General features: G+C 42.4%; 1 protein-coding gene across 3 annotated transcripts in view; it reads right to left on the bottom strand.

Moving 5' to 3' along the window:
- PHF2 (PHD finger protein 2) overlaps positions 1-27,469 on the bottom strand; it is a 475,173-nt gene that overhangs the window by 87,510 nt on the left and 360,194 nt on the right. For all 3 annotated transcript variants that reach the window (XM_063940741.1, XM_063940742.1, XM_063940740.1), the window contains exons 4-8: positions 15,735-15,895; positions 12,303-12,444; positions 10,107-10,293; positions 3,589-3,751; positions 166-253 (exon numbers count right to left, since the gene is read on the bottom strand). In XM_063940741.1, the coding sequence (XP_063796811.1) occupies positions 166-253; positions 3,589-3,751; positions 10,107-10,293; positions 12,303-12,444; positions 15,735-15,895 (741 nt within the window). The remainder of the gene's footprint in view (positions 1-165; positions 254-3,588; positions 3,752-10,106; positions 10,294-12,302; positions 12,445-15,734; positions 15,896-27,469) is intronic.

The raw sequence follows: 27,469 nt of genomic DNA, 5'->3' as shown, positions 1-27,469 counted from the left end.
GTGACATTACAGTGAATGCAGTCTATCGTATCGCTATGAGCCAGTGACACTACAGTGAATGCAGTAAATTAAGTGTTAGAAGTTAAGCAATGTTCTCATAGTCTCTGATACCGCATCTGAAGGAGTGAAAACAGAACTTAATTTGACACACAAAGGGAATGATACCTCATCTGCATCTCAACGCTCAGGCTGTGCAGGAAGTGCCCAGAAAATGCTAAACAGTCCACAGGGGTCAGGGTTGCGTAGATCCACCCTGTGCAGAAATAGCAACGTTAATCAGCATGTTCAGAAAAACAAATCTTTACATTCATACTTGTATTGAGCGATAAAGCTATTACTTCTCCAAAAGAGAAGAGCCCATGTCTTTATTGACATAACTAGAGATCTTATTGATCCATTTACAGGGAAGACCAGCCCTAGCATGATCCTCATTCGGTTTTCAATCACTTTAGCTGATTTGTACATGGATAGAAACGCCTCTAACCAATGCCAGCACTGCAACATATTGGATATGTTTCAACATATACTTAGTGACAAATATCGTATGTACGACTAGAAGTTATTATACTACCATAACCCTACCCCAAAACCATAACCCCTGCAATTAATACCTTAACCCAAACCGCTAAACCAACCACAATATCCTATCCCTAATACCCTAACCCAATTTCCTAAACTAACCCTAATACTGTATCACCTAGTCCAAACCACTAAACCAACCCCAATAGCCTATGCCTAATACCCTAACCCAGTCCCCTAACTACTGAAACAATCGTAACACCTAATCCCATATATCCTAACCCCTAACCCAATCCCGTAAACTGACCCTAATACCCTAACCTTAAAGGGCAGCCTGGATGGGCCACATAGATCTTATCTGCCACCAAACTCTATGGGGCCAATTCAATTGTTGTACTCGCCCCCTCGTCTATAGAGTAATGGGCTTCTATCGGAGCTATTCAATTGTTGCTCAGATCAAACGTCCATTAGTAGTTAAGGCGCCTGTCAGCTCTGAGTTTAGCCGTACAAAGAGCTTGATTGGGCGTCCAAAGTCCGGGATTGAGTGCCCAAAATATAGACTTCTTAACACATTTTCTCTCGCACCGGAGGCTGTGAAGGCAAATGGGCGTCTCATTGGAGCAACAACTGAATAGCTCTGGTTTACCAGAGGTCTGATTGCCCATCATTAGCTCTGATAAACCAGAGCTAATATTGGGCAATATGAGAGAACAGCATGGCATGTTTGGTCAATGAGAGAACAGCACAGTATTTGGTTAATGAGGGAACAGCACGACATGTGGGCAATATGAGAGAACAGCACGGTATGTAGTAATATGAGGGAACAGCACGGCATGTGGGCAATATGAGGGAACAGAACGGTATGTGGGCAATATGAGGGAACAGCACGGTATGTGGGCAATATGAGGGAACAGCACTGATTGTGGGCAATATGAGAGAACAGCACGGCATGTGGGCAATATGAGGAAACAGCATGGCCATGTGGGCAATATGAGAGAACAGCACGGCATCTGGACAATATGAGGGAACAGCACTGCATGTGGGCAATATGAGGGAACAGCACTGCATGTGGGCAATATGAGAGAACAGCACTGCATGTGGGCAATATGAGAGAACAGCACGGCATGTGGGCAATATGAGGGAACAGCACGGCATGTGGGCAATATGAGGGAACAGCACGGCATGTGGGCAATATGAGGGAACAGCACGGCATGTGGGCAATATGAGAGAACAGCACTGCATGTGGGCAATATGAGAGAACAGCACGGCATGTGGGCAATATGAGGGAACAGCACGGCATGTGGGTAATATGAGGGAACAGCACGGCATGTGGGCAATATGAGGGAACAGCACGGCATGTGGGCAATATGAGGGAACAGCACGGCATGTGGGCAATATGAGAGAACAGCATGGCATGTAGGCAATATCAGAGAACAGCACGGCATGAGGGCAATATGAGGGAACAGCAAGGACATGTGGGCAATATGAGAGAACAGTATGGCATGTGGGCAATATGAGGGAACAGCACGGCATGTGGGTAATATGAGGGAACAGCACGGCATGTGGGCAATATGAGGGAACAGCACTGCATGTGGGCAATATGAGGGAACAGCACTGCATGTGGGCAATATGAGAGAACAGCACTGCATGTGGGCAATATGAGAGAACAGCACGGCATGTGGGCAATATGAGGGAACAGCACTGCATGTGGGCAATATGAGAGAACAGCACGGCATGTGGGCAATATGAGGGAACAGCACGGCATGTGGGCAATATGAGGGAACAGCACGGCATGTGGGCAATATGAGGGAACAGCACGGCATGTGGGCAATATGAGGGAACAGCACTGCATGTGGGCAATATGAGAGAACAGCACTGCATGTGGGCAATATGAGGGAACAGCACGGCATGTGGGCAATATGAGGGAACAGCACTGCATGTGGGCAATATGAGAGAACAGCACTGCATGTGGGCAATATGAGAGAACAGCACGGCATGTGGGCAATATGAGGGAACAGCACGGCATGTGGGTAATATGAGGGAACAGCACGGCATGTGGGCAATATGAGGGAACAGCACGGCATGTGGGCAATATGAGGGAGCAGCACGGCATGTGGGCAATATGAGGGAACAGCACGGCATGTGGGCAATATGAGAGAACAGCATGGCATGTAGGCAATATCAGAGAACAGCACGGCATGAGGGCAATATGAGGGAAAAGCAAGGACATGTGGGCAATATGAGAGAACAGTATGGCATGTGGGCAATATGAGAACATCACAGCCATATGGGCAATTTTGCTGATGTATACAGACAGTTACTTCCAGGCCAGACCATTTTACACATCTTCAGGTCTGTTTTGGACCAGTAGATATGATACAAGCTGGATATACTCGGTGACATTTTTAACCTTCTCTCAAGAAGCTCCTGGTGGGGAAATCTAGTAAGCACAAGCATTATTGTTCGACTTACATCATCATGCCCTGCTTCCTACTGCACATGGTTGAAATTCAGAGCAGTGGTGAGGACGTGGCGTGGATTAAAAAATCAACAGTATTTAGATAGCCAATAGGTCAACACTGGATGGTCAAAAGATCAATGAGCAAATTGGCAACACAGAAGAGATGGATGTGTTTTTGTGGCTTTTTTATTGTTATTTTAACCCTAAACCTATCCCTCTCCCTAGTGCCTAACCCTGTCACTGGTGCCTCACCCTAACCTTACCCCTAGTGCCTGCCCCTAACCTTCCCCCTAGTGCTTAACGCTCATCCTAAAATCATGAAAACCATGTGTCGACCTTTTAAACCTGTCAACCTTTTGACTCTGCCGAGCTACTGACAATCGAACAACTGGTGTAGACCTTCTAACCATCTATTTACAGTCTACAGTATATTCCATCCGAATACCAGGGCCATGATAACATCCGTGCCCATTTCAGTAGGGAAGTGGGTAAGATGCGGGAGAGTTGTGTAATCTTTTGGAAATCCAGGAAAACTCTGCAGAATTTGTGAATCTTCTGGACATTTCAAACCAGTAGGCAAGTATTAAGTAAAAGTACAGTAGCCTTACCGGATGGAATGAATAGAGTTTGCCCTTGTTTGACATTGCACTTGTAACATTTATCCACTTGATCTGCAAAGAACATCTCATAGTGATTGGCCGCTGAACGCCAGCGCTCATACAGAGATATATTGGCTGAAGCCGGTCTGATCAGATAAAATATTTTTTCCCCCTGAAAGAAACACATAGGACAAGCTTACAGTATTAGAAACAAAAAGAGTGTAATTATCGAGCAGTAAATACAAATGTCTGTGGGGAACGAGTGTAATCTGCGTTTTTACACAGGGGCAAACTTTATCTACCAACTACATTAAATGAATTTCAAAGTCCAGTCTATAACCTCATCGGGACAAGCCCCCATTTTCTATTTTAGTCTTTAAAATACTGCTTTTCGGGTGTTATTATTGTTAATACCACTAACAACTGTCTGTATCTCAACCACTACAAATGTAGACTTTTTTTTATACTTATTTTCTATGGGGGTCATTCCGAGTTGATCGCTCGCTAGCTATTTTTTGCAGCACTGCAAACAGATAGTTGCCGCCTATGGGGGAGTGTATTTTCGCTTTGCAAGTGTGTGAATGCTTGTGCAGCCGAGCGGTACAAAAAGTTTTGTTCCGTTTCTGAGTAGCTCCGAACTTACTCAGCCGATGCGATCACTTCAGCCTGTCCGGTCCCGGAATTGACGTCAGACACCTGACCTGCAAACGCTTGGACACGCCTGCTTTTTTCCAACTACTCCCTGAAAACGGTCAGTTGACACCCATAAACGCCTTCTTTCTGACAATCTTCTTGCGATCAGCTGTGCGAATGGATTCTTCATTAAATCCAACGCCCAGCACCAATCCGCTTTGTACCAGTACAACGCGCCTGCGCATTGCGGTGCATGCGCAGTTTTGCCGGGTTTTGACCTGATCGCAGCAGTGCAAAAAGTAGCTAGCATGACTCCCAATATACTGTAGTGCAGTTCACAAACGCAGTCCTCAAGGAACCCCAACAAGCCAGTTTTAGGAATATCCCTGCTTGTGCACAGATGGTATATTTAAACCGACTGAAATACTAAGTAAGACACCCTGATATCCTTAAAACCTGGACTGTTAAGAGTGCCTTGAGGACCACATTGGGAACCAATGATATACAGTAGTGTGCGACATTATTAATGTTGTCGGGGCGATATGATACAAGGAGGGAGTACTGGCAGATATCTTTGATCTCCCCTCTGGACCCTACTACCTGCTGCACAGCGCTGCAATTCAAAGCACTGAACAGCGGTAAGAGGTGCTTTGATGAGTCAAGTCACCTCAACAAGCCCCGTACACTATGGAAAGTCCTTATATGAAAAAAGAGCATATCACTGACAGTAGAGGTTAGTGGCCAATTAGCATCATCATTACTACCAACATGTTGCATTAGTGTAAATAACCGAGGCTATCTGATGCCAAATCACCCATATCAGATTAGCATCTCCCAACATAACAATCAACGCTGCACTGATATATCCAGTTAAACACTCACAAATGCCCGAGAACAGAAGCTTGGCCAGCACTGTGACAAAGCAGAAAGAAACAACTTTTTGAATGGCACCTCTGTGTATTTAACGGATTGTTCATATTTGTAGCATAAGAGCAGTACATTTGAACTCTGTTGTTTAATTACTAGAAAATGATTCATAATTTAATTTTTTTTAAACTTTCCTTTTAGCATACTTTTAGTGGGGTGAAATATAAGTTTTAGCCTGTAGATGCCACTATTGCAATTGTTGTCTATAAGTCATTTGACTGAAGGCTAAGTGAATAACTATACAGAAGTGGACCACAGTGACACCTGCTGCTTGAAAAATAAAAATAAAGTATTTTACAAGTTTTTTAATAATTTGTACATGTGTAGTAGTGGTAGTACTAGTTTAAAAAAAAAAATATATATAATAATAATAATAATAGCTATTTACTTTCCACAAGAGTAAATAGACTTGGGCAGCACAGATGGTGTAGAGGTTAGCATTACTGCCTCAAACCACTGAGGTTGTGGGTTCAACTTCCATCTCAGCCCTCACTTTGTGGGGTTTGTATATTGCCCCTGTGCTTGCGTGAGTTTCCTCCAGGTGCTCTGGTTTCCTTCCACAAACCAAAAATATACTAATACTGTAGGTTATTATGCTCCTGACAGAAATTACCCTTGTGTGTATCGGTGTGATTATGTACATATCATTTTTTTTTACTAAATATAGTTTCATTTTGTTTTGTTATGCAAATATTGGAATATAAACAGTGTTATTGCTCCTTTATAATAATAATAATAATAATAATAATAATAATTAGGGATGAGCGGGTTCGGTTCTCAGCGAACCGAACCGTACCGAACTTCACCATTCGAGTCTGGTTCCGAGCCGTGCTCGGGTTTTCCCGCCTGACTCGGAAACCAGAACGAGGCAAAACGTCATCATCCCGCTGTCGGATTCTCGTGGGGTTTGGATTTCACATAAGGAGCCGCGCGTCCACGCCATGTTCACTCCGGCATTGGAGAGTGTAGAGAGAGGACGTGTCTCCGTTCTCTCAGTGTCCGTGTCTTGTGCTGGATCTGTCCAGTCACAGTGCTTGTGTCCTCTGCTGCCATATGTCCAATGCTGTGTTGTGCTGCATCAGTCCAGTGGTGATGTCCTCTGCTGTCATATGTCCAGTGGTGCTGTGTTGTGCTGCATCAATTCAGTGGTGGTGTGTTGTGCTGCATCAGTTCAGTGGTGGTGTGTTGTGCTGCATCAGTCACAGTGGTGGTGTCCTCTGCTGCCATATGTCCAGTGCTGCTGTATAATAAATCCCTTGCAGTGTTGCTGTGTTGTCCTGCATCAGACCAGTGGTAGTGTCCTGGGCTTCAGTCAGTCCAGTGACCATTCCACAGTGGTATACGCTGCTGCCATACGCCCAGTGCTGCCGTATTATTATCTGTGTTGTCCTGCATCAGACCAGTGCTAGTGTCCTGTGCATCAGTCAGGCCAGTGACCATTCACAGTGGTGGTGTCCTCTGCTGCCATATGTCCAGTGCTGCTGTATAATAAGTCCCTTACAGTGTTGCTGTGTTGTGCTGCATCGGACTAGTGGTAGTGTCCTGGCCATCAGTCATTCCAGTGACCAGGCAGTCACAGTGGTATACGCTGCTACTATATGTCCACTGCTGCCGTATAATAATAATAATAATAACAACAAGTCCCGTAACAGTGTTGCTGTGTTGTGCTGCACCAGACCAGTAGTAGTGTCCTGGCCATCAGTCATTCCAGTGACCAGGCAGTCACAGTGGTATACGCTGCTGCTATATGTCCACAGCTGCCGTATTATAACAATAATAACAACAACAACAAGTCCCTTACAGTGTTGCTATGTTGTGCTGCATCAGACCAGTGGTAGTGTCTTTGCCATCAGCCATCAGTCATTCCTGTGCCGCATATTGTGTTATATAACTCCAGAGAAAAAAAAATGGAGAACACAAATTTGGAGGATAAAATAGGGAAAGATCAAGAACCACTTCCTCCTAGTGCTGAAGCTGCTGCCAATAGCCATGACATAGACGATGAAATGCCATCGTCGTCTGCCAAGGCCAATGCCCAATGTGATAGTAGAGGGCATGTAAAATCCAAAAAGCCAAAGTTCAGTAAAAAGACACAAAAAAATAAATTTAAATGGTCTGAGGAGAAACGCAAACTTGCCAATATGCCATTTACAAAACGAAGTGGCAAGGGATGGCTGAGGCCCTAGCCTATGTTCATGACTAGTGGTTCAGCTTCACATGACGATGGAAGCCCACATAACTGAGGCCTTGACACTTATGTTGCTGTTAGACGTGCGTCCGGTATCCGCCATTAGTGCAGTGGAATTTAGACAATTGATGGAGGTATTGTGTCCCCGGGTACCAAATCCCATTTAGACTCCACTTCACTAGTCAGGCGATACCGAGATTTTGCCATTTAATTCCAGTGATTTGGACGTATAATTCCAGTGATTTGGACGTATAATTCCAGTGATGTTGCCATTTAAATTCCAGTGATTTGGACGTATAATTCCAGTGATTTGGACGTATAATTCCAGTGATTTGGACGTATAATTCCAGTGATTTGGACATATAATTCCAGTGATTTGGACGTATAATTCCAGTGGGAATTGTTTGTGTCGCTTGGCTTAGTCATACAGCTACCTCATTGCACCTCTTCTACATCTTTGCATGATGTGCTGTTTGGGGACTAGTTTTTGAACAGTGCCATCTTGTCTGCAACTGCAGTGCCACTCCTAGATGGGCCAGGTGTTTGTGCCGCACACTTGTGTCGCTTAGCTTAGTCATACAGCCACCTCGGTGCAACTTTTAGGCCTAAAAACAATATTGTGAGGTGTTCAGAATAGACTGGAAATGAGTGGAAATTAATGTTATTGAGGTTAATAATACTGTAGGAGCAAAATTACCCCCAAATTCTGTGATTTTAGCTGTTTTTAGTTTTGTTTTTTTAAAAATCATCCAAATCCAAAAGTAAAGGGTGGTTTTGGCAAAACCAAGCCAATACCAAAATACGAAAGTGGAATTAGAACCAAAACCAAAACACGAAAAGTGCCAGCCGCACATCTCTAATAATAATAATAATAATAATAATAAATTTGCCTGAAGAAATGTCACAGTTAACACACTACAGTAAGTCAACATGAAAAGCTTATTACAGATTGAGTATCCCATATACAAATATTCCGAAATACGGAATATTCCAAAATATAGAATTTTTTGAGTGAGTGAGATAGTGAAATCTTTGTTTTCTGATGGCTCAATGTACACAAATTTTGTTTAATACACAAAGTTATTAAAAATATTGTATTAAATGACCTTCAAGCTGTGTGTATAAGGTGTATATGAAACATAAATGAATTGTGTGAATGTACACACACTTTGTTTAATGCACAAAGTTATTAAAAATAATGGCTAAAATTACCATCAGGCTGTGTGTATAAGGTGTATAAGAAACATAAATGCATTCTGTGCTTAGACTTGGGTCATATCGCCATGATATCTCATTATGGTATGCACTTATTCCAAAATACGGAAAAATCCGATATCCAAAATACTTCTGGTCCCAAGCATTTTTGATGAGGGGCACTCAACCTGTACTACATTCATACAATGAACCAGGTTTCAATAGTGACCACTGCAAATTGTTTGGGACCTGATAAGCAAATAACAGACCTATTCAGAAAAAAATCACTTTTGGGTAATGCCATTTATATGGTGGCCCTTTGTAATTATTCTTATCTACTTGGTATTCAGAGCATGACACAGGCCAGTGCTGAGACAGAATACCACCTAGAGACAAGCTGTTTGACCCTTAATGGAGCTCATTAGTGCAGGGTTTTCCACCTCTGTATGTAAACTCTAGCATTGCTGAAAAAGTGAAGTCTATTACCTAATGGCAATAAGCAACTTCCACTCAGATGTGACCTCTGGGTAATGCCACATAGCAGTCTTTCACGGAAACTCCTATCTAATGAGCCTCAATAAGGGTGAAATGGTGTGTCTGTGCATGGGATCCACAGACCAATATACAAAAAGGCATTTTCCAGAAGTCACGTCTCATGAATAGGAGTTTCTTGTTAACATAATCTGTCTTAAAATTTTTCCTTATCCTTATGATTGATTCAGCAAGCCCGCTTACAGATGTGTACTCTTACATCCTTGTTGTAGTCACGTTAAACAGTCCTTGACGTCACGTCATGCTTTTATATAGCGACAAAGCATCTTAGATGCAAACTAATGTAATAGGACACACATGCAGCTGCTGCTGATTAAAATTATATGCAGCATGCCTATATCCTGTGTGTAATTGCGGCTCTATCTGCATTCGAAATGCTACTGTGACTGTATTTGCATACAAAATGCTATACTACAGTGTTTTCTTGGGAAACACTGAAGCACAGTACTTTGTATGCAAAGACAGTCATAGTCACACACAGTATATAGGCAAACCGCATATCATTTTACTCAGCAGAAGCTACTCGTACATCATATTACATTATACCGTATTCAGTCAGAAATGCCCCTTAAACAGACCAATGTCTGACCATCATTAACCATCAGAGAGGCTAAAGTGTTGCAACCAACAGACTCTGCCATCTTCACCCACAGATAAAGAGCAAAGAAGCTGCGTGAGATCATAAAAAAGCATTTGCACAGTGAGTTTGCACTTTAGCCTGGTTATAAATGAATCTTACTGTTTAAAACAAATCAAAATATAATAAAAAGAACAAAATAAAAAGATAGTCAATTGTAAAACAATACAATCACAAGCGAAAGATGCTAATAAAATTTGCAAAACTAATAAAATAAAACAACAATTTACAGTTAACAGAAATATAATAGGAATGCAAAGTAAATATTCTCTATATCATTCTGCATGTGGTGATTTTACAGGGCTCAATGTTTCCTTCTGATATAATGTTCCTCTGAATATAAAGAGGGAAATTACTCTAAATGAGAGAATTATACACAGGGACAAGGCAACTTACTTTCAGCACATGGTACCAGGCAGAGGCTCCTCCAGAGTCTATGTGGAAGTCTGTATAACTGTCTTTCACACATATCAAACAATACTTAGTCACTTTTGGTTTAGCTAGGAGAGCGTCATCAGGCCAATGGTTGTCCACCCATGAGAGCTTCTTCACAATCTCCGGAGCTTCCACAAAGCTGGACATTCTGCGGACAAGACTTGCATTAAAGTTCTGAATGTTGCAGCGGATATGTATTAATATTCTAGAAGTTCTCAACACAGGATACATTCACATCTTTGTAAGTTCTGCATTCAGTACGTTCCACATGGGAGGCATTTGAAATCCTGGCTGTCGGGATCCCGGGGCGCTCACCATACCGACACCGGAATCCCGACAGCCGGCATACCGACAACTTTTCTCCCTCTTGGGGTGTCCACGACACCCCTGGAGGGAGAATAAATAGTGTGGCGGACATTTCATTTGTATACAGATACAGCCGAAGACGCACACAGAATATAGGCATGCCACATATCATTTTAATCAGTAGAGTCTGCTTGTGTGTCCTTTTCACATAGTGATGCGAATAAGACGCATTTTCGGCAAAAGAGACACCTGACACTAACAGAGTTGCACGGGAGCTGTTAGCTCACTCACGCCAGGCATCTTCCACTACGTGGCTTACTGAGGCAAAATGCATGAGGACACATCTGTATGCCAGTTTGCATTCTGATGATTGCATGCTCTCATTATCAGAAAGGGGACAGGGTGAATTCACACAAAATAAGTTGCATGGCGTTCAATACATTTCAAAATATGTACATTTATGGCCTTAGAGGCTGAACTGTTGGTACATCTCGGTGTGACTGGGGGAGATGTATCAAAGCTTGGAGAAAGATATAGGGGTCTATTTACTAAACCTTGGGTGGAGGTAAAGTGCATGGAGATAAAGTACTAGCCAATCAGCTCCTAACTGCCATGTCACAGGCTGTGTTTGAAAAATGACAGATATGAGCTGATTGGTTGGTACTTTATCTCCATGCACTTTATCTCCATCAAAAGCTTAGTAAATAGACCCCAACGTACCAAACAATCCGCTCCTGACGATTTTCAAACACAGCCTTTAAAATGGCAGTTAGGAGCTAATTGGTTGGTACTTTACCTCTTTCCAAGCTTTGATACATCTACCCCTGAGAATGAATCTGCTGTAATGCAGCAGCCGTGGCTTTTTTGCCAAGTTCCGTTATACTTTATATACAGATTTAGACTCAGTCGCACACAGATATGCAAGTGTTGCATAACAAATTAATCAGTGTATTGAGAAAAAGACTCAAAAAAGATGTTACACTGCTCGGCGCAGCTCTCTCACGCCACATGGTGTATTGAGGCTAGGTGTATGATGACACACCAGTACACATCGTTGATCATGACTAGTAGCACAACAGGTGCATACTGTATGCTGTTGATGCGGGATCAGTACGAAATCCCGCTGGACGGGATCCTGGCGGTCGGAATACCGACACCGGAATCCCGACCAGCACAATCCCAACAGGGGTGGTGAGCGGATCGCAGACCCTTGCGGGCTCGCTGCGGGCACGGTGCCTCGCTACGCGCGGCACACTAATTTATTCTCCCTCTATGGGTGTCGTGGAAACCCACAAAGGGAGAATATGTCGGGATTGTGCCGGTCGGGATTCCGGTGTCGGTATTCCGACCGCCGGGATTCCGTCCGGCGGGATCTTGACCGCATCCCGTTGATGCAATATGACTTGCATATGGCACAAAGTGTTTTCTGACTACATGCGGTCAGAAACCAATAAATTAATTTCTGCATGCAAGTTTTGTGCAGCCCACATATTATTTAAGATCTTATTCTGTGATAATTGGGTGCAGCTAATAAACCACCACTTGCAGATGGCTCCCAAAGCAGAATCTGCTGCAATTAAGTCATAAGTATGGGACTACTATTGGTAAAAACCTTAGAGGTGCCAATCCAAGGTTAATCTGTCCAGCATGAGAACTGTCATGTCCCGACACCAACTACAAACCACAAATTACAAGTGTTGCCCTTCTCTTTCCTGCATCACATTTTACCAGAGGGCTTAAAATTGAACAAGTGTACAGCTCTGAATGAGGAGATGTTGCCATAAGTATCAATAATCCCCGCATATTTGTGACTGTACATTAATACAAACCAACACAATCTTGGAAACCTACCTTGTGTCTGAGAATTCTAAGTTGATGACATTGAGGACCCTTTTCCTATTAGTGCTGTAGTAATAATCAACAAATTCCTTGAGCTTCATCTTGCAGTCTTTCTGCTTTGTGACATCTGTGACATCCACCACTATCTCAGGACCTGAAAGCCAAAGTTACAAAACTGCAGTTACTTATTTATTTGAGAGGTTGAAATAAAAGGAATGTGAAAAAAAAAGAACTGTTGACGTCAGATCTCCGAGCCTGTAGTACCATGTGTGAGAATGGTTTCAGATATTATTATTATTAATTATTATTATTATTACTACTTTACATTAACACATTTTAATAGTATCAAGCACACAAGCATACTCTCATGTGGAATTCTTACATAGGGTGCAGGGGAGCAGAACATTTAGAGGTGACGCTTGGTATGCAGGTCAGGACCGTTCACCCATGGATACTGCATAGTGTACTATGGGTCTGATTCTTAGCTGTAAGCCAGGCTGATGTTTTTGCAGATTGTGATGATCGGCCGACTGCACATGCATTTTATTGCAGGTTGTCACAGTAGTAGGGATCCTACAGGTCTACTCTTCACTTAGCCCTGCCTGACATTAGGGCTGTGCAGTCATACGTAGAAGCAGCAAGTGCTCACAGTGCCACAGAGAAGACACTGGCCTTGTTCAAAGTGAAAAGAAAAGCTGAATTCAGAATACTAGCCCGCAGACTGGCTACTTACACTGTATGTAGGCAACACATACAGTATACTTTAAAATATTTGATTTAACTTAAAGAAGTAGGGCAGTAGGGAGGGCACTGGTATGGTATTTGCTCCTGATCGTTTAGGGCTTGATTAAAAGTCGCAAGTAATGTGTATGCAAAACGTGCCTGAAAATCGCTGCAAAGTGCTGCAGCGCACAACATACACCCACCAGTGACAGCAGTCATGGCTATCATCTGGAGTTACACCAGGTCATACTGGATGCAGGAGATCCTTCTGAAAGATGGGTGCACCCAACTGAGAATAGCACCACGCCCACTTCACACCCATTTCCACATTAGGCTATCGCCCAGTTGTTGCCCATAAACCAGACAAGCAAAAAAAGAAAATAGTGTTGCAGCGCATATAGATTAGAATTATTAAAAGTCTATTTATTAAGACACATATATAAATAAAATATATTATGCAAACTATGCAATTTATACCACCGGCCGGTCAGTACACTTTTACAATAATTATTGCACATATAAACTAGATATAGCATACATTGTAACGATTTACTTCCTATCCGTTCAATATATCTTAGTAACACTTATTGCAATGATTAAAATATAATTGATGTAATAATTACTCAGGCTGAATGATACACACAGTGTTCTTTCCTGTGAGGTTATATGACAGTCACTTTGATGAAAAAATGATGAAGTCAAGTTATTCCTCACATCAGGTGCAAATAGATGTGCTTTATATGGCCACAGCCTGTAATAAAAGTGAGCCAATGCTCCCTCTAAAAGCGTGTCTGGCCAGACATTTATATAGTACGGTCTCACCGCTCCTGTGCGTGGATAATTTCACCCGAAATGTCCTCCCCGGCTGCTGGTGCTTTAAACCCTTTATCGCGCAGTCATCTCTGGGGGACCATAGAAAAGAGGTGAAGAATTCCGATAGCACCTTGCTGGAGTGTGCGTTTTAGCTGTAGAGACCTCCGGATAGTGGTATATATCAATTTAAAAGAGTAATTGACGCGTTTCCCCGCCTCCCTCCGGGTTCAGCGGCTTCATCAGAATCACATTCTGATGAAGCCGCTGAACCCGGAGGGAGGCGGGGAAACGCGTCAATTACTCTTTTAAATTGATATATACCACTATCCGGAGGTCTCTACAGCTAAAACGCACACTCCAGCAAGGTGCTATCGGAATTCTTCACCTCTTTTCTATGGTCCCCCAGAGATGACTGCGCGATAAAGGGTTGAAAGCACCAGCAGCCGGGGAGGACATTTCGGGTGAAATTATCCACGCACAGGAGCGGTGAGACCGTACTATATAAATGTCTGGCCAGACACGCTTTTAGAGGGAGCATTGGCTCACTTTTATTACAGGCTGTGGCCATATAAAGCACATCTATTTGCACCTGATGTGAGGAATAACTTGACTTCATCATTTTTTCATCAAAGTGACTGTCATATAACCTCACAGGAAAGAACACTGTGTGTATCATTCAGCCTGAGTAATTATTAGATCAATTATATTTTAATCATTGCAATAAGTGTTACTAAGATATATTGAACGGATAGGAAGTAAATCGTTACAATGTATGCTATATCTAGTTTATATGTGCAATAATTATTGTAAAAGTGTACTGACCGGCCGGTGGTATAAATTGCATAGTTTGCATAATATATTTTATTTATATATGTGTCTTAATAAATAGACTTTTAATAATTCTAATCTATATGCGCTGCAACACTATTTTCTTTTTTTGCTTGTCTGATTTCTCAATCTAATAGGGGTGAGTGGCCCTATGTTGCTGGCAGCATATGGATTAGAAGTGACAGAGCGCTAGATTCAGTATTGGTTGCCCATAAACACCCATATAAGTGGAGCTTAGTGCAATTTACGTACAACTCAGAACAACACTAGACATAAGTAATTCTGTGTATGTTCACTGAAATCATCTAGGAATCATGTGCCGGAAGGATATTCATCCTGCGTCCACTTATATAATGTACGAATAAAGGGCCTGAACTCATTCCTGTTGGGAGTGCCTCAGTCACATTCATAGAGTTGGCAGGCACTAGGACCCACTGCACCTCTTACAGAAGGACTTTCCTCCCAGATGTGCTACTGTATCTTCCTCCATTAGTCTCTGTGATTCACAGATGTGCCCCACAGGCTCCAGACCCTACTACAGCCTAAAGGGCTGATGCTACATGCTGTATCCCCACCACATAGGTGCTCCACCCCACTGACCTACATAGGTGCATCCTACACCAGGCGCACTACAATGCCCAGCAAACCCCCCCCCCCCCCCGCGCGCTTATTCCACGCTGACACTGCACCACCACTGTGTTTGTTAACCCTTGCATTTACTACTCTTACCCTGTACTTGCTGCTCTATAATAAACCCAGTTAGCTGGTTAATTCCCGCTATTTGGCTTAAAATACATTTCATATTCTGTTGGTGCCTATTACACCAATAGGACATATCAACAATTTCACCATATGAAACGTGACACATTTAACAAGGTTCATTTTCGATAGATTGATCACAGACTTATTGCTGCCCTATGCAGGAAAATATTGTTCTTTAAGCAAAATGTAAATTGCTATTGTATATTGGACAATGATTGAAAACATACATGCAGTCCATTTAAGGGGGTCTTCAGTAAATCTTCATTCAATTTCCATAATCAACATGAGGCATTAATACAGCATTAACAGAAATCTTACCGACATAATTCTCAACATCGCTGACATAGAACGTTGGAGCGGGTACCGAAAGACCCAGACCGTCCTTCTTTGGCACCAGAATTGGTTCTGTAAAACCGGTCTCTTCAAAATACTCCACCGTTAGCTGATTGCCGTTCAGTTTAGTAACCACGTCCTCCGCGCTGGAAGAGATAAGTCACTGTGTTATCTGGGAAACCGATCTTGTACATTTATTGCAAGCGACAAGGTCTCTTTTAAAGTGTTTTTAATTATACAAAGTTTCTTAATCAAATATTAATGCTGTACACCTGGCCATGTCGCTACAAAGTGCTGACAAATTAGTATGAAATATGAACTCGACAACAGACATGTCATACTTATACCCAGGGTACAGTTCATGGAAAGCTGCTATACATGCAATACACTTGTGACTAAATACCTATTAAAATAAACATAACTCTCTAATTTCATTTAGAAATGATCTGATCCCACAATCTGCATACACAGAAACCATTCTCCAAATGCCTTCCATACAAATCACTCCGCGTCATAGAGAAGACAATCTTTAAAACATAAAAGAAATTACAGATAGTAAGAACAAATAAAAAAAGTGTTTTTGCAGACTCTTGCGTTCGTCAAAGATTCTGCTACACTTGTTATGAATTATTGATTTAATTTATGGATTATATAAATAAATCCAGACATTCATATTAAGCTTTTATTGATTCATGTGAAAACACTTATTTAAACAAATTGCTTACATGACATGAGAAATGAGACATGACAGGAGACGAATGGGAGTGTTGACGTGTAAAGAATTAATATTACAAAACAAGGCAGTTTATTAAGAATTCATGCAATTTACAACGAGAAAAGCAGCAACACAATTTAAAAAGACATCTACGGTTAATAAATTGCTAAGGGACTAGAGTGACTCTGGTTATTCCTCCTGTGCCTAGAGCTTCTGACCACTAGTGGGCCCCAGAGAGTTGAATATTTATACTAGATGTCGTGCTTTACATCTCTCACCTTCTGATGTATACAGTAGATGCAGCAAGGTTTCCTGTTCCATACGCCACATCTATACTTTTCTAAATGTGCTGCCTCAGAATAAAGCAAGTTTTTTAAAAAAAAGCCATTAAAAATGGAGGTGTGACGGGAAAACACATTGGAGCATACTGTACTTTATAAAAACTGATGCAGGAGGAAAGAGGTGGGTAAAAGGCAAACGTAGATAAAAGTGCCGCTTATAGGCATAAGGGGTCGTATGCAATGCAGCCCGAGTTTGGAGACCGTCCGGGATGCCGGATGAACTCGGACAGTTTTTTTTCAAAGGGGCAATTGCTTACAAGGCAGACCATGCCATGTAAGTGATTGCCCCTTTAAAAAAACATCTAAGTTTGACTGGCCTCCCGCGTGGCCGCAGAACTCGGGCAGCTTTACATACGGCACAATTTTTATAACTGAAAATGAACCATTATCTTTTCTCCAAAGCGTGACTCATACATCTTGTTCCAGAATCTAGAAGTTATAGGGGAAGATTATTAAAATTTTAAAACAAAGTTATCGCTCTTAAAAGACACATATCTTACGACCTACTAATTTTTGCATTATGACCATGTGAGTTCATCTTAGATCAGCATAACTTTGTCTGCAACATTTACTTTTCTCACTGTTTTTGCCTCATCCCATAACTCTCTGAACTTCTAGACTATAATTTCCTTACAGACTTAAGGGTCTATTTACTAAACCTTGGATGGAGATAGAGTGGACAGAGATGAAGTACCAGCCAAACTGTCATTTTTTCAAACACAGCCTGTGACATGGCAGTTAGGAGCGGATTGGCTGGTAGTTTCTATCCAAGGCTTAGTAAATAGACCTTTACCACTTAACTGGCATAGTCAACTCATATGCGACTGCGCCGCACCACTGATCGCGCAGGTTTTTTTGGGGGGGCGGAGATCCATTCTGCAGATGTGCATAATATAAAATTAAAAAAATTAAATAAATTAAAATGACCAACAGCAGGCAAAGGATAAATACCAGGACAAAAAGAAGGGGTATATATTGCGGCACTCTTTCCATTTGCACATCCCAATAATAGTGTATATAAAGAATAAATACCAGCAAAGATATTATGTTTATAGTGCTAACAATAGGACTTTTAAAATGTATTTATTTTGATTTATACTGAAGAACAAAAGTACTACAGTAATTTTGTTCTTATATCTTGTCTTTCCTGTATAAAGTGGCGATTAAGGTGTTTTTTTTTACAGCAGATACTATGAAAGGGGATTTGTTTACATACAAATATTTCCCAGAGCGCACACATCATTTTTTCAAATGACCACATATGACCAGCAGGTGGCGCTGGAGAGTACAGTACGCTGAATACTTGTTTACATTGTGCGCGCGCTTGGCTACTGTGACAAGACATGAGGAGGTTGAGCTTTCTGTGTACAAGCCCTGTGATTGCCTCTGTGAAGTCATTTTAGTAGTCAAAACCAACCAACTTATTTGTTTACAACTTATAACACAAAACACAGGAAGGATACACGACCACAAAGGTATAATAGGTGATTTTTACATTTACACAATTGAAGGAAAACAAACATAAAACATATTTGTGGTCACATAAATGTATATAATTCATGCATTCATAATAGGCACCCTTAGCAAAAGCGTTCATATATGTTGCTAATATTAGCTGGTACAGAGGACATGTTCAGTATGGCTCTGCCAGAGCATAATCTGTACCACGGAGCAGATTTATTAATGCATATAACCAAGTATAGCAAACTATTGGGTACATTCATTAAGCAGTGATAAGAGCAGAAAAATGAGCCAGTGGAGAAGTTGCCCCATCAACCAATCAGCACTGAAGTAACATCTATAATTTGCATACTATAAAATGATACAGAGCTGCTGATTGGTTGATGGGGAAATTTCTCCACTGGCTCATTTCTCCACTCTTATCACTGCTTAGTAAATGTACCCCTATAAGCACATCAGGATGTCAGAATACATTCATTATAGCCCTTGCTCTAATAGACAAATCTGTCTGAGTGATCCATTTTATTCCTACATTCTCTATATATTTTACAGGATAATTCCACATTTATATTGACAATTTCATAAAGTAACCCATCACTTGCTTTAACTAGTCATTTGGATATCTCTCTTGGCATCCTATGCTTTGCACTATAATCATAGTGGGCTCGGTTATGAGAACTACAGGTTCGGCCCTAGACTATGTCAGTCCTGCCTCCTGCTCACACCAATGCACAGTGTCCGGCCCCTAAGCATAAAGGTGAAATTACCCTTAAATTCACCTGCCCAGGGTGAGAATTACTACTTGTCACCAGAGTTCTGTACTCACAGCACTAACACCATGAGGTAACATCCTGTTTCCTAAACAGGTCGAGACACTGGTTTGTGAGATGCAAAGCTCAGGAAACAGCATGTTCTGCTTCTGGTGAGGATCACTGGGGTCGACAGTGAATAGGTTGACATGCAATAGGTCAACAGGGTCAAAAGGTCATGTAGAAGGGAGACAGGTACACAAGGTCGACACATTCAAGAATTACATGGAAATGGTCGACACAAGCTTTTTTTTCTTAGTGTCATTTTCTATGTTAAATCACATGACCCAATTAGCGTACAGCCACGCTTTGGCAAGGTGCCCCGCTGCGCTCAGGTTACTATTCCCAAACGTAGTCCACGTGGATGGTAAATGGTGAAAAGAACAAATTCTGTCGAATACTGTCAGGTCGATCATTTGCACCTGTCGGACCTTTTGACCATGTTGAACTATCACCCAGGACCCTTCGGGCTGTAACACATGCGCCGGTTTCTCCCGGATGGCAAAAAGCAAGACAAACTTTGTCCGGCTTTTTGCCATCTGGGAGGGTCTTTCACACACAACGGCTTTGAGCCGTGTGCATGCGCAGCATTAGACACGGCTTGGAAAAAAAACGTGTGTGAAAGCTCCCCTTCACACACACGATTCTCTGCCTGCAAAGACGGCATGGCCCCGGCACGGCAGCCAGACCTTCCAGTGGATATTTCCGTCTGTAACCCGGCAGCGGGGCCGGGGCCGTGCAGTGTAAAAGGACCCTACCCCTCACGCGTGTGTTTCAGCCCTTCCCCTTCTGGGACAAGATTGTTAAGTTTACATACAAATAAGGCAGAGGGGAGAAGGCCCAGCATGGTCAATGTGTGTTGGCCTTCCTGGAGGAGGTAAGCCGGTGAGAGAACGAGGCAGTCACTCACTGCCTGTTAGTGATTGCCTATTTGTGCTGGGTCTCCAGCTAGCAGCCTGTGAGGGCCTACACATGGAAGTAGCTCTATGTTAGCATGTGGATTCACTTTCATTAAACTTGTGTATAATGTACCCCTTACTGTAAACTATTAAGGATATTAGATGTTATCTTGATGTACCAAAAGCTGTATAAAAGCACTGGAGATGTGTAATTGTATCCTTATGTTAAGATAGTTTAATGATTACAGAAAACTTTAGTCAAACAGCATACACTGAATATAGACGTTATGGTAAGAACTTACCGTTGATAACGTGATTTCTCCTATGTCCACAGGTATCCACAGGATAACATTGAGATATGCCGGAGCGACAGCGGAAATGGCACCAAACGGTCACGAGCTTTCTGGCCCCCCAGGATGCATCGGGTCTCCTCCATATAATCCCGCCCACTGACTCAGTCAAATCAGTTGTTTCCACAGCAATTTAGGCAGCAGCATCAGGTAGAACCCTATTCAGGCAATAAGAACACACATGCACACCCTTCCATACAAGAGGGAAGAGGTTTAGTGATTGTCAAGATCCTCAAATCAGGTGCGTCAGGGTGGGACCCCTGTGGATACCTGTGGACATAGGAGAAATCACGTTATCAACGGTAAGTTCTTACCATAACGTCTATTCCTCCGGCTGGGTCCACAGGTTATCCACAGGATAACATTGGGATACCCAAAGCCATTTTTAGTGGTGGGGACGCTCCTGATTAGACAGGAGAACCTTTCGCCCGAATTCAGCGTCATGAGAGGCAAAAGTATCCATGGCATAATGTCTAATGAAAGTGTTAATGGAAGACCATGTGGCTGCCTTACAAATCTGTTCTGCTGAAGCACCATGTTGTGTTGCCCATGAAGGACCTACCTTACGTGTAGAGTGAGCAGAGACATTAGCCGGAGTAGGGAGATCAGCACGGAATAAGCTTCTGAAATTACCATTCGGAGCCAACCAGCGTCTGTTTACTAGCAGGCTATCCTCTTCTATAAAATCCGTAGAGAATGAAGAGGGAATCTGTCTTTCTGATGGCACTAGTATGATCTACGTAGATTCTTAATGCACGGACCACGTCCAGCGACGCTTCTCCCGCAGAAAGTCCCAATACCTGAAAAGCTGGGACTACAATCTCTTCGTTAAGGTGAAATTTTGAAACCACCTTCGGAAGATAACCAGATCCAGTTCTGAGAACTGCTTTATCTGGAAAAAAGATCAGAAAAGGAGACTTACACGACAGTGCTCCTAAATCTAACACTCTTTTAGCTGACGCCATTGCCAGTAGAAAGAGAACATTAGCCGTCAACCAGTTAAGATCTGCTCACTTATGAGGTTCAAACGGAGGTCCCTGAAGGATTTTAAGAACCAGATTCAAATCCCAGGGAACTGCAAGAGGAACAAATGGAGGTTGAATATGTAAAACTCCCTGAAAGAAAGTACGCACATCCTGTAAGTCAGCAATCTTTTTCTGAAACCATACAGTTAATGCTGATACTTGAACTCTCAAGGAAGCTACTTTTAATGCCTTATCCAATCCTGCTTGAAGAAAATCCAAAATCCTGGATACTTTAAAAGATCTTGGATCCAAACTTCTTTCACTACACCAATGAATATAGGCTTGCCATATTCGATGATAAATACGAGCTGAAGAAGGCTTTCTTGCTCTAAGCATAGTTTGAATTACTTGTTTTGAAAATCCTCTTGACTTTAGGATAGAGGTCTCAATAGCCACGCCGTCAAAGCTAGACGATCCAGATGGCTGTGATAACAAGGCCCCTGCATTAGCAGATATGGACGTTGAGGGAGCAGTATTGGAGCTTCCACGGACATCCTTAGTAGATCTGTGTACCAATGCCTTCTGGGCCAAGCTGGAGCTGTTAGAATTATGGCTCCCTTTGCTTGCTTTATTTTCCTCACTACCCTGGGTAACAGGGAGATTGAAGGAAACAGATATGCCAGATGAAACTCCCAATTCACTGACAGTGCATCTACAAGGATCGCTCCGGGATCCTTTGTTCTTGCTCCGTATATTGGAACTTTGTTGTTCAGACGAGACGCCATGAGATCTGTCTCTGGCAGACCCCATCTGTTCACTATAGTCTGAAACACTTCTGGATGTAATGCCCATTCGGTTTCCTGAATGGTGTGTCGACTGAGAAAATCCGCTTCCCAGTTCAGTACTCCTGGAACAAACACTGCTGACAATGCTGGAAGATGGAGCTCTGCCCACCTTAGTATGCGAGTTACTTCCTCCATCAGTCTTTTGCTGTGAGTTCCTCCCTGATGATTGAGGTACGCTACTGCTGTTGCATTGTCAGAGCGGATCTGGACTGGTTTTCCATGCAGACTGTCCTTTGCCTGAACTAGAGCCATATATATGGCCCTTATTTCCAACAGATTTATTGGCAGGTGACTTTCCTTTATGGTCCATTTTCCCTGGAACCAAAGACTTTCGAGCACCGCTCCCCAGCCCTGAAGACTGGCATCTGTTGTCAGGACTTGCCATTCCTTTATCCAAAAGGGTCTCCCCTTGTTTAAATGGTCCCTCTGTAGCCACCAAGCTAGAGATCTTCTTACATTTACCGGAAGCTTTATCATCTGGTTTTTTTATCGTCTGATAATTTCCGTTTCATTTGGTCAGAATAAGGTGCTGTAGAGGTCTGGAGTGGAATTGTGCATATTCCACCATGTCGAAGGTTGACACCATCAGACCCAACAGTCGCATTGCTGTATGGACTGACATTGTCTGATTGTGCAACAACCCCTGAGTCCTTACCTGCACCTTGGATATCTTTTTCTCGGGTAAGAAAATTCTCTGTAGACCTGAATCCAATATGGCCCCCAAAGGAACCATCCGTTGTGCCGGATTCAGACACGACTTTTCCCAGTTTATGAGCCACCCCTCAGACTGATGGCTTCTGTTCTGGCTTGGAAGCTCGAATTCTACTAGCCCATTGCTTCCTACCACTGGCTGATTTATTGAACTGAGGTTGCTTAGGCTCCTCTTTCGCTTTTGCTTTGCCTTGCCATCGAAATGGCCGGAATTTCGAACCCCTAGTCTTAGGGTTATAACTAGCCGGAAATCTGACCTTTTTGGATTTAGCTTCCGATTCTAGAATATCTGTCGATTGTTTTCCAAACAAAATATCACCAGTGAAAGGCAATGCTTCCAAAGCTTCTTGGATTCTGCATCTGCTTTCCAAGTGCGTAGCCAAACTGCTCTACGAGTGGCTACTGTCAAGACTGATGCTTTAGAAGCAATCGTACCAATATCAATTGCTGCTTCTTCCAAATATTGCGCAGCTTGTCTTATATGGCCTAAATGAGACTCCTGCTCCCTGGTAGGAGGGGAGATGCCATTCTCTAGTTCCTCCATCCAGGCTGAAGCCATAGCAGGCCTTGCCACTGCCCGAGAGAGAAAATATATTTTTCAAGAAACTATCTACTCTTCTATCTGTGACATCATTTAGTGAGGTAGATCACAATGGCAAAGCAGATTTATGCACAAGTCGCAGTACATGTGCATCTACTTTAGGAGGAACTTCTCTTTTTGAACAATCTACAGCTGGAAATGGATAATAAGAATCCCACTTTTTCTGAATCTTCTATTTTTTGCTGGGTGTAGCCCAGGGTTCTTCCATCATTTCCGTCAGATCCTCTGACCCTGGAAATTCAGTCTTAACTGTTTTTGTTTGTTTAAATACAGGTGCTTTAGATTTTGACACTGTTTTGGCTGATTCCTCCACAGAGAGAATAGCCTTCATTGCATCAATAAGCTCAGCTATATCCTCTGAGCTGAAACCCTGCGACTGATCATCATACGGAGTATTTGAATATACTGTATCATCATCTGTTGTATCTTGTGTAGTCTGCAACATGGATGTATCTATATTAGTCTTAATAGCCTGGTTACTTGTAGAAGCTACTGGAACGAAACCATAAGGAGGGAGCTGCATGTATGGGTTAATAGTGTAACCTATTCCCTGGGGTGGAACTGCAGGAGTTAATCTGTCCGCTATTGAAGACAAAGTCTGCGCGAACATACTCCATGGTGGCTCTACTGGTTGTTGAACCAAATCCTGTTTTTTACTTTGCCGATAAGCAAAACAGTTTGCACATAACCCCTCATAAGTAACCAACTGGGCTATTCCAATTAACCCTGTTTTACAAGATAAACATGTTAAAGATGTAGGAGTGCCTGATAAATTATCATCGTTACTTTTGCCGCTCACAGACATAGTAAATATTCTGTTTTTACAACTACACAATTTGTGACTGTAAATCACTACATATATATAGAAGTGAAATCAACCTGACCACAACCGTGCACCTGAATTGAGGTTCAGAACAAAACTGACAAAATATAAAAGTCAGCACACATACTAGCAGTCAGTCACATGTTAAATATTAGACATTGTCATATGAGACTACAATCAACCATCAAAATTACTTACAGGTAAGTGGGAATGCAATTGTATTTCTGTTTTTATAACCAGTTTTTCAGAGATACTATGCAGAAAACAACAGTACTGTACAGACCTCATATGCAATATGTACCAAAATTAACAATTCATACTAACAAGTAGAAAGAATTTTAGTACTGTATAACCCTTTCTCAGTAGAGTGGGATACAGGGAGACTCACCACACTTCGATGATCAATCAATACGCTCGAAAGACGCTGAGTGGATTCAGACGCTACTAGTGTACACTGACGCTCTGATAACTGATGAGACACACGGACGCTCATTAACGGACACAGATGCTCAGTGAACGATAAGTGTATGCAGACGCTCCTGTCTGCGAATTAGTCTAGGCGGAAAGTCTAGTGTGCACCATCGCAGCGTCTAAGCTGCGACCGAGTACCCTCGTGGTAGCGTCTGAGACGGAAGTGAGGTCATTAGTTCGTGGACGGGAGACGCGCGGAAACTGGTCATGAACTTGGGGGTGGGGTGATCAGGAGAGCGTCTACCTCCCCCTGTTGACATAAACTCTAAGGATCGCGGCCTCAACCTAGTCCTGGCGCCTATGATCCCTAAAGTATAGCGCTGTTGCACTTAAGAGTGGCGGCGCATCAACCACTGTTTGTAGTCTCTTCCAATACAGTGTAGCTGTGTCCGGAACCCCTAGTAAGAGGAAACCGATGACTTACCTTCCCCCCATGCTCCGGCCACAGCCTGGTAACGTCTGCTGGACCTGCTAGAATCATCCGACACAGACGCCCGCCGAGACAGCACTGTACCGTGAAGGTAAGCGTTGTTGCGACCTGGTCGGGAGTTGTTGGAGCGACTCTTTCTAGCATGCGTTTAAGACGCTGTTAAGAAAGATCACTCTAAACATAGTAAGACTATAAAAATAAAATAATAAAAGCTTCAGGCTGCTCTAACAGCAGCCCTGTGACCATGGTCCGGCTCCTGCCGCACCAAACAAAAAACTGATTTGACTGAGTCAGTGGGCGGGATTATATGGAGGAGGCCCGATGCATCCTGGGAGGCCAGAAAGCTCGTGACCGTTTGGTGCCATTTCTGCTGTTGCTCCGGCATATCCCAATGTTATCCTGTGGATAACCTGTGGACCCAGCCGGAGAAAAGTAATATTCCCTTGTAAACGGGCTCTTACTCCAATCATAGCATTATCAGATGTGTGTGCATTAGTAATTCATAAATAAAATACTGTCCATTCTGTGCTCTTTGGCAGCACCATCTACTAACGTGTATGCCGCATGACTGCAATGGCAGGAGCAACTTGATTGCTATATAGAAACATAGAATTTGACGGCAGATAAAAACCACTTGGCCCATTTAGTCTTCCCATTTTTTTTATCCTTTAGGTAATCGCAACCCTCTTTGAACCTTAATTCCTTGTAAGAATATTCACATGCCTATCCCAAGCATGTTTAAACTGCTCCACAGTCTTAGCCTCTACCACCTCTGATGGGAGGCTATTCCACTTATCCACTACCCTTTCTGTGAAATAATTTTTCCTTAAATTTCCCCTGAACCTGCCTCCCTCTAGTTTCAGTGTATGTCCTCGAGTTCTAATACTTCTCTTCCTTTGAAAAATGTTTCCCTCCTGAACTTTGTTAAAACCTTTGGTATATTTGAAAGTTTCTATCATGTCTCCCCTTTCCCTTCTCTCCTCCATACTATACATGTTAAGATCTTTTAGCCTTTCCGGGTAACTTTTGTGATGTAGGCCATGCACCATTTTAGTTGCCCTTCTTTGTACACTCTCGAATGTATTTATATCCTTCTGGAGATATGGTCTCCAGAACTGGACACAGTATTCCAGATGAGGCCGCACCAATGACCTATACAGTGGCATTATTACTTCTCTTTTCCTGCTACTGATTCCTGTCCCTATGCAACCAAGCATCTGACTTGCCTTTCTCATTGCTTTGTTGCATTGCTTTCCTGCCTTTAAGTCACTTGAAATAGTGACTCCTAAATCCCTTTCCTCCTCAGTAGTTTCCATTATAGTACCCTTGATACTATATTTAGCCTTTGGGTTTTTGAGACCCAAGTGCATGATTTTGCATTTTTTAGCATTAAACTGTAGTTGCCATGTTCTTGACTATTTTTCAAGCCTAGCTAGGTCATCAATCATTTGTTTTACCCCTCCTGGTGTGTCTACCCTGTTGCATATCTTTGCATCATCTGCAAAAAGGCATACTTTCCCTTCAATACCATTTGCAATGTCACCAACAAAGATATTAAAGAGAACTGGTCCAAGTACAGATCCCTGGGGTACTCCACTGGTAACATTTCCCTCCATAGATTGCATTCCATTTACTACAACTGTCTGTTTCCTATCCTGCAACCAGGTTCTTATCCATTTAACTATTCTATAATCCACCCCCACACTTTCAAGTTTATTTAGCAGTCTGCGATGTGGGACAGTGTCAAATGCCTTACTAAAGTCTAGATATGCTACATCTACAGCTCCCCCTTGATCTATTAAGTGTCAAAAAAGTCAATAAGATTTGTTTGGCATGATCTCCCACCAGTAAATCAGTGCTGTTTTGGATCCTGTAAGTTGTTTGATTTAAAATATTCCACAACTCTTTCTTTTAGTAGTTTTTCCATTACTTTCCCTACTACTGATGTAAGGCTTACTGGTCTGTAGTTGCTTGCTTTTTCCTTGCTTCCACTTTTGTACAATGGAACTACATTTGCTCTTTTCCAGTCCTATGGAATGGCACCTGTATTTAGTGACTGGTTAAATAATTCTGTTAATGGTGCCACCAGCACATCTTTTAGCTCTTTTAGTATCCTTGGGTGTATCCCATCTGGCCCCATTGATTTATCCACTTTTAGTTTTGAAAGTTCAGTTAGGACCTTCTCCTCTGTAAATGTACTTTCATCTACCTTATTTTTATGAATGTCCTTGCAACATAACTGTGGCCCCTTCCCTTTTCCTTCTGTAGTAAATACTGAGCAAAAATAATTATTTAGGTG

The sequence above is a fragment of the Pseudophryne corroboree genome, chromosome 9 (assembly GCF_028390025.1).
Source record: "Pseudophryne corroboree isolate aPseCor3 chromosome 9, aPseCor3.hap2, whole genome shotgun sequence".
Classification (NCBI taxonomy): domain Eukaryota; kingdom Metazoa; phylum Chordata; class Amphibia; order Anura; family Myobatrachidae; genus Pseudophryne; species Pseudophryne corroboree.
Note: the sequence above shows the minus strand (reverse complement) of the source record. Positions and strands in the feature narration are given on the sequence as shown.